At 39.0% G+C, this 12,747-nt stretch overlaps 3 protein-coding genes across 3 annotated transcripts; 1 reads left to right on the top strand and 2 right to left on the bottom strand.

Moving 5' to 3' along the window:
• Window positions 1-734: 734 nt before the first annotated feature.
• GCK72_022148 (uncharacterized protein) lies at window positions 735-1,655 on the top strand (the record flags this gene model as incomplete). The annotated part of the gene is made up of 2 exons (XM_053734678.1): window positions 735-869; window positions 918-1,655. 2 exons carry the CDS (start codon window positions 735-737, stop codon window positions 1,653-1,655), a joined length of 873 nt encoding a protein of 290 aa, XP_053578244.1.
• On the bottom strand, window positions 1,028-4,934 carry GCK72_022149 (uncharacterized protein; the record flags this gene model as incomplete). The annotated part of the gene is made up of 7 exons (XM_003106957.2): window positions 1,028-1,642; window positions 1,738-1,883; window positions 1,948-2,027; window positions 3,835-4,086; window positions 4,135-4,377; window positions 4,605-4,794; window positions 4,847-4,934. 7 exons carry the CDS (start codon window positions 4,932-4,934, stop codon window positions 1,028-1,030), a joined length of 1,614 nt encoding a protein of 537 aa, XP_003107005.2.
• Window positions 4,935-6,791: 1,857 nt separating this feature from the next.
• On the bottom strand, window positions 6,792-12,129 carry GCK72_022150 (uncharacterized protein; the record flags this gene model as incomplete). Its single annotated transcript, XM_053734679.1, has 8 exons — window positions 6,792-6,875; window positions 6,929-7,107; window positions 7,376-7,523; window positions 7,575-8,058; window positions 10,110-10,219; window positions 10,268-10,382; window positions 11,185-11,311; window positions 11,949-12,129. 8 exons carry the CDS (start codon window positions 12,127-12,129, stop codon window positions 6,792-6,794), a joined length of 1,428 nt encoding a protein of 475 aa, XP_053578245.1.
• Between the last annotated feature and the right edge of the window lie 618 nt (window positions 12,130-12,747).

Here is a 12,747-nt window from a genome sequence, read left to right on the forward strand (position 1 = left end):
GTAAAAATAATAGTGTGGGAACTCCGCTAAATAGTCCAGATAGACTTTTGCGATATGTGGTAATCCAAAAGATTCAGTTTAAAAGTGAAAAGAAAAAAGTGCAAATGGTGTAAACCTGAAATATATACTTCTCCAATTTCAAGCTTGAGCCCTCACAGCTTTTGCTACAAGAAAACTTCGACTCTCATATTTTCCTATGATGCTGTTACAGATTTTTTAGAAAAATTATGTAACAAAAGTATCATATTTCATTTCGGCTCATACTGTACCAGTTAATCAGAATATATTTTCAAAATAACTTTTTTATCTTCAGATTGGTACTTGTACTGTTTACGTCACTATTATCAAAGTACCGAAACTAATTACTTTTTCAATTTTTTTCTCTTAAACCCAACATATCTTTTCGTCTCTCATAGTTACCACACTCTTCTCCTTCAGAATTTCTTTCGTATTAAGAAATCAGAAAAAACAGATAGAAAGTATCATCAGAATGTACTGACCGAAACTTCCTTTTACCTGTTGTCCTCCTAGAAACACACGCTATCTCTAATAATTTTACCAGAAAAAAGAGAAAGAAAGGTTCTGCGCGAAAAAAGTATCATTACAGTGTAATTTTTCGAAGCGTTTCCTGGGTGTAACTTTCTCTTTCTCTCTTTTCCTTTTTTCTTCTCTCCATCAACTTCCCAGTATAAAAGGAACGGTATGAGAACGGAAAAAGACATCAGTTCATCAACATGGGCAGATTCATCGTGGTTGGCTCTTGCGGTATTCTCGTTTGCGTTTTAGCATCGCTCTATACTATTGGAAACCTTCTGAATGAGATTGAAGAGCTTCAAGTCGAGTTTCAAGATGGCATGATTGAGTTCAGAGTAAGCTCCGTTAAAAAGTAGTCAGACAATTACATATGTTTCTTTCAGGCTATCACCCAAGACACCTGGGCTCGCATGGTCAGCAAGCACATCAACCCAACCGGAAAGACCGATGCCCCACCAACATTCCAAACTCTCTTCGGAACCCGTAGCTCTCGTCAAGCTGGATTCGAACAATGTAACTGTGGACCAAAATCCGAGGCTTGTCCAGCTGGACCACCAGGACCACCAGGAGAGGCCGGACCAAAGGGAAACACCGGAAACGATGGAGACGATGGAAAGCCAGGAGCACCAGGAGTTATTGTGGCTATCACCCACGATATTCCAGGAGGATGTATCAAGTGCCCACCAGGACGCCCAGGACCAAAGGGACCAGCCGGAGGACCAGGATCCGCCGGACCAGCCGGAGGAAACGGAAGACGCGGACCACCAGGACCACCAGGAGGACAAGGAGGACCAGGAGAGCAAGGAGACGCTGGAAGACCAGGAGCCGCCGGACGTCCAGGACCACCAGGACCACGTGGAGAGCCAGGAACCGAGTACAAGCCAGGACAGCCAGGAAGACCAGGACCACAAGGACCACGCGGAGAGGCTGGACCAGCTGGAAACCCAGGAGCACCAGGAAACGACGGAGAGGCTGGAAAGCCAGGAAACGCTGGACGTCCAGGACCACCAGGACACCCAGGAAAGAATGGAGTTCCAGGAGAGAAGGGAGGAGATGCCGCTCCAGGACCAGACGCTGGATATTGTCCATGTCCTTCTCGCGCTGCTGCCTACAAGGCTTAAACCCACGTTGAACGTCTTTCATTTCAATAAACATTTTGAGCATTCCAATACTCTTGCAATTTTCCACAGACGAAAATCTTACTGTATCATTATACAAAATTCCTCCATTTTCACAAAACCTAGCAGGTGTTGTTGAAATGTCCACTGATGGCGTTGTGAACACAACGTCTCCAATGTCACAATTGAAATCGTAGATTCTCTGGAACCGGTTTCCATCGCTGTCGTAGCCTTAATACGTTTCATCTTTTAGTTGAACACTCTCTGTTTTTTGCAAGGAAAAACGAAAACAAACCTCTGAACTTCGCGTGATACAAGTTTTGGGAAGTACAATTATAAGATTGTTGGGTGATGTGAGGAGTGTTGCAGCCGTATCTGTAATAATGACCTTGCATTGGAATTTCTTTTGGAAATACATTTTAATTCAGTTAAACTGCCAAAACAATAACATGAAATTGTAAACACAAATTTCTCGGAATAAAAACTTTTGTTTTTACTAATTTTTATTTAATTTATCCATGAAGATTGGTAGTGCGAAGAGATAGATTAATATAACGCAATATTAGTCATCCTTTTAAGGTTATTGTCGCAACAAAAAAGTTCCGACATTTTTTCCCCCTCGGTGTTTGCGGACTCAAGCCAAAATTTGATAATTTTGGCTTGAGTCCGCAAACACCGACGAGGAAAAAATGTCGGAACTTTTTTATTTCGATAATACAAAGCACAAAAAATCAGGTAAACTGTAAACGTTTTTGTTGCATTATTTTTATCCGGAAAATGATGAAGTTTTATTTCATTTTTGTAGTTGAGCATTAGTTACTGGTTGTCAAAGTGAAAGCTCTAACACTTTGCTAATGGTTTCAGGGAAAAATCACTTTGATGACCTCTAACTTTCAAGGCAGTGTCCCTACAAAAAAATGGTCAACTACAAAAATGATGTACTGTTTTTGCTTTCTTTAACCGATACAAAATAAAATATGTCGGACAAACAGGTGACACCGAAATACACTTTACTTTCAAAGTTGGTCATTTTCCACTGAAAACTGGTAGAGTTGATAACTTTTTGAACGGTACTGTAAACTACAGACTCACAAGTTTGAAACTGATTATCTATCTAGGAAGGCACCACACAAAAAATGTTCAACTACAAAAAATAAATTCGGCTCTATTCCAGTTTAGATGTCCTTTAAAAACTCAAACGTCCCTTAAAACACTTAGACGTCCCTTGAAACACTTAAACGTCCTTTCAAACTCTAATTTTTTTAAAACGTCCTTTCAAAAGTTTAGACGTCCCAAAAAACGTTTAAACGTTCCATAAAATGTTTAGACGTCCCTTGAAATCCCAAAACATCGTTGTGAATATTTAGACGTCCCAAAAAACGTTTAGACGTCCCAAAAAACGTTTAGACGTCCCAAAAAACATTTGAACGTCCCAAAAAATATTTAGACGTCCCTTGAACACTTCCAGTGACTTTTAGTGTTGAAGGGACGTCTAAACTTTTTTTGGGACATTTAAATGTTTTTTGGGACGTCTGAATGTTTTTTGGGACGTCTAAGTATTTAAAACCAAATTTTCGGACTTCAAGGGACGTCTCAAAATTTTATGGGACGTCTAAACGTATTTTGGGACGTCTAAATGTTTTTCGGGACGTTTAAACATTTTTGAACATAATTCGGAACCGAAAGGACGTTTAAATGTTTCAAGGGACGTCTAAGTGTTTCAAGGGACGTCTAAGTGTTTTTTGGGACGTTCAAGTTTTCAAAGGACATCTAAACTGGAATAGAGCCATAAATTCTGATATTGGCCAAGTAAACCAACAAAACCTTTAATTCGTTGTGAAGTGTATTTCGGTGTCACCTGATTGACCGACATATTTTTTTTGAATTGTTTTTAGCATAGCACCAAGCTTTTATGTTAGGTATTTGTCTTTGAAAGCAACAAATTTTGATATTCGGATGACATTTACTGCGTAGCCAAGGGAGATTAATCTAATAAGTTATACACAAATAAAGAAAACAAATGGGAAAAATGTGAAGCTTTTCTCATTCAATTCTCATTCAATTCTCAAACTGCAAGAACTGAAATAGTCATCTCGATAATAAGAAAGCAAACTTACCTGTCTTCAAATGTTTGGAAACTATGAACACTCTTATAGATATCTCCAGTTTATGATATTCTCACCTCAAATTCAGATCCATTTTGATATCAAACTGGCCATTAGTGTACAAGTGTACTTCTTCTGGGTGGATCGGGAATTCCTCACTCTCAACTTTGAACGCCAAGTACGATGCTTGATTTTCCAAGGGGAAACGGAAAATTCCTTGATTTGCAGTGGAAAGAATGATTTGTTGCACATCATCATCGCGGATGTCTTCTACAAATCCACCGTCTACAGTCAGCTTGGTTGGTGCCCGGATTTCGAAAATACATGGTCTGTAAATTGGTTGGTGATGTTTGTTTAACTGTTTCTTCTGCTCTTACTTGTTCATATCAGCTGCAAGCTTGACTGTGTAAGCTCCAGTTCCATGAATGTTTTTTCCATTGCAAATAAGATGAATGGATTGAGTCGCTGACGATGCATAATCTTTGCAGGAAGAAACTTCCCCTCCAATCGGATTATAAACTGTTGCTCGTGGGTTGAGGGCGTCGAGTGTAGTGATAATGACAAAAAACTCATCGATAAAGTTGTCGACGTAGAATGTGAAGGTATCGGAACATGTTGAGCTGAAAATTTAATTTTAAGAATTGAGTATGTTAAATCTATCAAGCATTGTTTTCATTGACAAGGTACTTGTCAGTGATAATTGTTCTCCAAAAAAGTAAAAAATTCGAAAAACCGCATCAGGAAAAAATCTGAACTTCTCACAGACTAAAACACTCATCTCAGTTTTTGAAAAGCCTACTCAAATTCAGATCCTTGACTAAGCTTTTACCAAGTAAACTATTCTTACCTGAAATCACTTTCAACTAGGTCTCCATATTGTGCAGTTCCATCGTGTGGCAAAATATCAATTGATCTGTTGTAGCAAGATATAGGAGCGTTGGTTGCGGCTACTGCCGATTTTGCAGCAAATTCTGGTTGGTATCGTTGTGAAACTTCTGGTAAACCAAATGAATTGTATTGTAGGAGTTTTGAGCTCACTGAAAAGATACATGTCTAATATTTTATAGTTTACAACTTCAAAATGCTTACGTCGTTCTGAAATTTTCTTTTGAGAATCCACATCTAAGCCAGTCACTAATCCAATAAGGACTGTGGCCAGAAACGCAAATTTGAGCATTTTGCTGAAATTTTTTCTGATTGTTGTTTCAGGTTTCAGCAGGCTGTCTGATGCGTTTGCTTTGTTTCAAAAAAGTCTAAATCAGAAAAGAAAAAAGAAAGTGAACAAAACTCGAAAATGAACTGCTATCAAATTATTTTATTGAAAAGGAAACATTATCATTATTATCCAATTGAGTACTTGATACTCTTAATTGAGTTGCCATTTCATTGATAATCCGATTATCAAGGGAGTTTCCTTTGAAAATGTAGCTTTTTTATCTGAAAATAGTTTTCTGAAATGACAAGGAATGGCATCTTGTAACAGGATGTTTCAGTCATTGAACAATTTACATTGTAGGATTATTGATATCTTAATTTTTTGGTGTGAGTGTGATATGCACCATGAACACATCAGATTGTACTACTGAAGTGATGAAGTAATAAAATTTTAGAATCAATTCACCTTGAAGAAACCAGTTGGGTTAACTGTTTGACCATACGTTTTTCAGAAAATCTTACAAAAAACTTTATTCAGTTCATAAACAAGTTCATTATCAGCATGTTTAGAATCATAATGTGTTATAGTAATGAATAAATTTGTTAAGGTGATAAACATCAATTTTTATTCAATTACGTATTATGAATTTGAAAATGGTTTTTATTCTGAGATTTCATTCATTTTGACCCTGGTTTCACTCCCAAAAGGTTGAATGCTTTGAAGTTTTGAAATGTTTGAACTATAAAAGCAGATTTAAAAAAAAAACTTTATTTCTACAAAATTCTATGGGGAATAAAGAGAAATAAACTAAAGGTTGGGTTTTTGGTATATCAAGAGCGGAAAAAAGCTGAGATAAGCAGGAAAAGCGACAGAAAAGTGAATTAGAGGGAGGACAGGCAAGAATGCTGATGGAATAAAGGAATTGTTTGAAATATAAGGGTACCATACATATAATTATTTCTGAGGATAGTTGCATGGAAAATCATTAAAACTATGTAATAGTAGGAGAGAACGATGATTAATCAGTAGAAAGTCTGCATGGGGTGTGGAAGGGAAGAAAGCGATGAAGAATTGTAGTGAAAGAAAAGGGGGAGGAAATTAAAGCCGGCTTAATTTCCCATCAAGGTTAAACAAGACAAGAAGCGACTAGAAGTAGAGGAAAGAATTGGTTTTGATTAGTATACATCAGATATACAGCTAGCGGTTTGATGATTTGATTCTTTGCAAATGACAGAAAATGGTTGGTTTAAAACTTTTTGCATGATTGGTGATGAGGCATATTAGGTTAGTAGAGGATATACATATTGTTAAGTGAAAGAGTAAAAAAATAGAATGAGTAAGACTGAGAGATGCATGGGAAATGGGAAAGTAAAAAAAACTAAAGCTAATGTTCTCTTCTTTGAAGAGGAATGGAAAATTGATTGTTCAATGAGAAAGCCACAAACAGTAAGACTATAAAAAAAGGATTTGGTTTACACTTCGGTAACAAGACAGGTCATGAAGATCAGAAGGAAAAGGACACCAGTATTCAGCTTAAGGAGTAAGAATTAGAATCGGAAGACAAGATAGCTGGAATCACCTCAGAAATAGAAACAACACAGAAACAGGATAGTTTTTTTGTTTTCTGTGCACGTCTGTCTGTATATCTGTCGGAGCGGATTTTTATCAGTTTATGCCAGTCTTATAGAAGTGTGAATAGTTGATTTGTGTTATTGGTGAAACGTGAAATTTTTGGTTTTTTGAGGGAAAAACTTAAAAATTCCTGTTTCTGCGCCGCACCTCTTCCTGAGGTAAATCCGGCTAACCGGTCGTTCCTGTAAAGTATTCGGAGGGCGGACAGAAAAACTAAGGGGATATTTTTTGGTTTTCCTAGTGGTTTCACACGAATAGTTTTTGTTCCATCTTTTCCTGCATCCCATTCAAAAGTCTCTTGCACTTGGCGCGTCTGTTCTTGAACCAAATCTGAAATTTCAAATTTAAGTAATAGTTAAGCAATTATACAGTTTTTAGGGTACCTTCACGTTGTGTTGACTGATATGCGGGTAGTTTTCCCGGTAGGCACAATTGTTGAGACATTGGGTATACTGATCGATTTGCATCCAGGTTGGGTGTGGGTTCTCTTCGAACCATTTCTCAAGGACTGGCAGTTCGGTGAGTGGGTCGAACATGAGACGAGAGCGAGCCGCTGAAAAAACTAAAACAGAGATATTGACACTGGAAAACTTAAGTTGTCCCCCAAAGCATTGAATTCGCGGATTTTCAATCCTTGTAAAAGCGCTCAGCGACTTTCTTTCCTCGAAATTTGACGCCCTACATTTTTTCTTGTTCCAACCCGCTTTTGTTATGTGTCTGTTCTGCGCAGCGCGATTTGTGTATGTGTTTCTCCGCTTCTAATTTATGAGTTCTTGCTCTTTCTCCGATCCCCCCCCCCTTCCAAACATTGGCATGTCTCTTTGTTGTACCTGATGAGTTGACGTTTGGCATCGAGTTTGTGGAGGATGAATGGTTGCTGAATGATCCGAGGTCCAGTCCGCTGATCAACTTTGGTGAGGTGGAAGACAAAGATTCGCGCATAGAGTTGGACATGTCTGGGGAAGAAGCAGTTGACTCCTGGAACTGAAAATTATTGATTTCAGAATTAAAAAATTAATATGAACTCACTGTTTCTGGCTCTGGCTTGATGTTCATAACAAACATATTATCTTGGATAGTCTCGTCAGAGTTGCTATGAATCTCGTCGTCAGCTGGGGATGGAGAATCGGATCCTCCCAGAATTCTGTTATCATCCAGTTTCTCATTCATCAGAGAGAAGTCGAATTTTGGTCTTGGCTCAACTCCAACTCCAAAAAGTGACTGGAGAAGGTTCAGCTGGAGTCCAGGCAAAAGTTGAGAGGCGGTTGTTTGAGCAGGTGTTACTTGAACGGGGTCAGTTGGAGCGGCGCTTCGGTTGCTTGACCGTTTTTGAGAGAACCAGTTGCACATTTGTTGGTAGCTAATTTTAGAGTTGTTTCTGCGGAATGGACTTTGATTCAGCTGGCTCAAATAGTTATTCATTTTTTGTTTCGATGGATTTGCGTCCTGTTTGAACCATTTCTCAAGTCGTGGGATTTCGAAGAGGGTGTTGAATCGTTGCACTTGGGTTGGGCTGGAAATATAATTTTTATTTTGTTACTTATTTCTTGGTCCCTCTCTATTTATATGTCCGGATAGAAATCTTATTCTTTATTACTCCGTACAGAATGCGTCACTAGTTGTCCTTTCATATGTCTTTCCCTTTTTCCTTTTTTCCCTCAGAGCAATATACATGTTTTGTATCTCCCCTGTTTGCCTCTCACAATAAGATTACTCATAAAGGACTGCTTGAGAAAGAAGAAAAATACAGTAAAACTTCAAAAGCGTATATAGGAAGACAAAGCTGAAAACCTGAATTTCGAATCTTTTTAGGAATGCGATTCCTTTAGTATTGAAGGAAGAAATTGAAAGCAGTCGCCAAAACAACAAGCCGATAATTTGACCCCTTTCATACTTTCAACGATGTTTTCCCCTCTTTGTGTCTAAAATGGACATGTATGTTTGGCTGTGTCAGATCAACAGTTTCAGAAGTGGGGGTCAACCCGAGAAAAACAGATGGAAATAGAAGAACAACTTTCGAGACGAAGCAAAACCAGTCCTTCTCAAGATCGCTTAGCCCCTCACAGATGAAAGGGATGACAATGGCATGTGTTGATGGAGGGCAATTAGGAGAAAACTAGGAAACCGAATTTGATAGTTTTTGTCTTTTGTCCGCTAATTAGGTATCTTCATCTCTTGGCTGCCTATAATCCAAAAATTAGTTCAATCGCGAGAGAAAACAGTCACAAATGGCAGTAAGAGGATGTTGCGAAACGGCATTGGAATTTTGTAACCGATTAGAAGTTTAACAAGTCCTATTCATTTTGAACTGATAAGAGAAAAATGAAAATCCTGTATTTTTGTTCAAAATCAAAAAATGTGGTCTTGTCACTGTAATTATATAGTCATTGTAATTTTTTCATTGTAAAATTTCAATAACAAAATTTGGTTACTGTCACGGGGTATCGTTTTGGTCTTTGCAATTTTTCCTTAAATTTTGAAAAGAGGACAAAAATTATCAACATAGGAAATATTTCTGAACAGCTCCATATTTTGGATTCTGTATACCTGAGATTCCCATTAATTACTACGGACACTAGCCTCCTATCAAAATGAAGACACGATTTTTCCCTCACTTTGCCAAAACCATTAATCTTCTTCACACCCCCTTCCTCTTATTTCTGTTTCGTTGCGCGTACCTTCTGTCCGATTTCATTCTAATCCAAAACAATCATAGTTTTGGCACATTGTGCTAGACCCCCTATTTCTCTCAGCCCGTTTATTCCTACAGAAGGAGGATGTCACTAATAAGATGAATGTGATGATGGACCCGAAAGGAAAAGACGAAAATGATACAATCTGTCTCATTGTTAATCCCCCGTCCTTGCGTTTGCCACCGTTTTGCAAGCCGAAATGCTTATCCATTTTGATTGCTACTTTGTGCTAAATGAGAGATGGGTTTTCACAAAACGGAAATTGGATGGAACTTGGAATTCAGGAATTTGGGACCAAAAGCTGGAATCGAAAAGATGAGTCGAACTCGATTCTGGAGATTCTGGAGATTCTCGGAAATTGGAATTCCCTTTCTTTCTTGGTCTAAACTTAATTGAAAAAATGGTGACTAGTGGCTTTCCAGTGCCGAATGTTTATATGATATCCGATAGTTACACCTGATATTTATCTACCTATTCTATTCCCATCCCCCTTCTAGCATTCTATCCCAATTTCATAAACAAATGGCTTGTCCCCTCATTTTGAAGAAAATAAGTCAGCCATCCAAAAGTTCCCGAATGTATACACAATCCCGGGGTAGAAGCTAGCCCTATTGCTAAAATTCCTACCCAATCCATAGAGTCTATTTCTACAAACAAGCCGAGGGGGGGGCTTAACTCGAGCACCAAATAGCGGCTTAACTGGCGCTACTCCCTCTCGTCCCGTGTCACCGCTTTCTTCTCCCTTCAAACTCTGTCTCTCTGTCTTTTTCACATCCACACACAGGCACACAGCGGGATTACGGTGGCTGCTCTGCTCCGGCTGGCTGACTGGCTCCGCTAAGTTCAATGAGAGGCGGCGCTATCTTATTACCTGCGACGATCTTCGGCTGTGTCCAGGGTATCAAGCCACTCGTTGACGGCGCCAAGTTGTTCGGAATTCAGAAGGGTCTCATCTCCAGAAATGATAGTATTAATTACATCCTGGAATTTCAGAGTTACAGATTACACTCCAATCATCAAAGGCCTTACTTTAACCTGCTGATTTTCCACATTTGTCAGTACATTGGGAGTTTTGTTCACCGCTGCTTTCAATAGTTTATTCTTAACCTCACTTATACATTGTACCGCATTTGAATCCGTCGTTCTGCAAAACCGATATTAATGGTCATAAAATCATCTAATGTGTACATCAATAAAAATCGGTGTGCTTCATTGTGCTAAATCCATAAAAACCGAAAAACGCGCGGTTTTATGAAAAGAAGGGGGCACAAGCTTTTGCGGTATTTGTATGATACCAAATGCCATATACCAACAAAAGAAGGGGCTCAGTACAAAAGAGAAATAACGACAGTGATCCGCAAACATGATAACTCATATATGTATCTAGTATCCAACTTGTATATTCAGTTCTATCAAATTCTGTTACAGAAAAGCGATAAAAATGAGAAATCGAACAAACAAACAGTACGATACCTGTGGTATCTAGAAATTCTATACTATAACTTTTTTCAGATTCTCAAATGTTTTCGAAATTGACTTCTGATGTCTAAACCCTCCGTGGTGGGCAGTGTATGTATCTTCTTTCAGTCAATTGACAACAATTCCAATGAGTTCTCGCCTTCCCCCTTCTTTTCCCCCTAAATTTCTCTTTTTTACCTCCTCGAAAAACGTTTTGTCTTTCTTGTCTGTACACATGTTTGACTATGTGGAGTCTATTGTACGAACTCATGTTTGCCTGAATCTGAGTAGTTCTGAAGGGGGATGTCGGAGGTGCGATTTTGCTCACCTTTACAGAGAGCATACAAACGAGAGCCCCCCTTCTACCCCAATTTCTATAGCCAGCCGTCTGGTTCGGAATGTCTGTCAGAAAAGGATCGGATGAAGAAGATGGGGTTAGGTTTAAGTGCGCGAAATTTAAGTGTTCAATAAAAAAAGTGGGTACTTACGGTTTAGACAAGATTTTTAGCACCACATGTGAGGATATGTCCTTAAATAAATTCTCTACTGTTTCATCTAGATTCTCGGTGATCTGATCGAACGGCAGAGGTTTCCAATTGTTGACTTGAATGAGACCTGAAAATGAGAATGTTGTTCGTTACTTTTTTGATTTTCTATCTATTTCAACAGTTTTCCATGAAGAAGACGTTTTCCCATTTTCCTCATCCCTCTTACGAATTTCACTTTCACCTGATTGCATAATCTTTTAGAAAGTAGATACCATGGAAAGCCGCGCCGAGAAAAGAACAGGTTCGACCGTCTGTTTCACTTTCGACTAAGGTGGAAGAAGGAAAAACGTGAAAGTGAGAAAAAGAAAGAGAGAGTGTGGAAGGCGAAGAGTTTCAGAACAAAACACATGAGAGGGTCGTATTAGCCGAAAAAATAGGTGATCTCGCCCGAAGATCTCTATCTCCTCCATACAACCTCTTACAGCATCGCATAGTTGCGCAAGAATGAAACTGAAAGTGAATGTCAAGAGGAGAAAGAGATTTCTTTTGATTTTGATTTCTAATGCGGTAAGTTAACCTCCAATCACCTCCCAAATCGATATCAATTACTCACTGTCTTCCTATTTAAAATCACAAGATAGATCTCTTATCCGTTTGTCAAATCAACTACCAAAAACGGAACAAAAATAGATGAAAAGAAGAGAATTCCGATTTTACTATTTACTACGACTACTACTATAGTGTCATTGATTGATTTGACTTACCTCGCGCACTGTTTGCCATGCTAGAATGACCAAGAGCTGCTAGAACAGTATCCACCAACTGATTGAGTGTCGTGGTGCCCGCAACAATGGCATAGGTGTCAGTGATCATGTGTCCTTCGTGAGAGCATGTTAAGCAGTGTTGAGAACGAACAGTTTCCACAATTACCCTCATTGGGAACATATCGCGCTGAAATTTCAGATTTATAAAATAAAGAATATGTTAGTAATCAATTGTGAAACTGTAAAAGTGAGAAAAAGAGTGAGGAAAAAGGATGAGATAGATGAAAGGATCGGGCTCTCTTGTTCTCCCATTGGTCTGGACTTCCCGCCCCTCTTCTCCCGCTAGATCCTGGGGGCGGGACTTTGAAAGAGTCGGAGGGAAAAGAGAGGGAATGTGAGACAGAGCGCGGGAATGAGATATGGTATTTCTGTGGGGCAGACCGAGACTGGGTTAGGAGCAAATATGGGGGATGGTGGAGCGAAAGTCGCGCACCGATTGAACGGTAATTGCGATCGGGAACCGAAACGAGCAAAAAGAAAAGGGGGATAAAGGATTTGTTAAGGCGATTAGGAGACGAGCGAATGGAAAGTTTGGATAAGTGATTTAAGGGGAGAGGGAAGTCTGCCTAGTGAAGAACTGTAGATCTTAAGACACAAATAAAAACAACAACCGCACCGCATCAGGCGACACAGGTACTACTAATACTACTGGAGACTATTGGTGAAAAAAGAAGATTGAAGATGAATTGAATTTGAAACAAAAACAAGATTTGATATGAAAAAAAGAGGAGTGGGGGGG

Source organism: Caenorhabditis remanei, chromosome X (genome assembly GCF_010183535.1).
Source record: "Caenorhabditis remanei strain PX506 chromosome X, whole genome shotgun sequence".
Classification (NCBI taxonomy): Eukaryota; Metazoa; Nematoda; class Chromadorea; order Rhabditida; family Rhabditidae; genus Caenorhabditis; species Caenorhabditis remanei.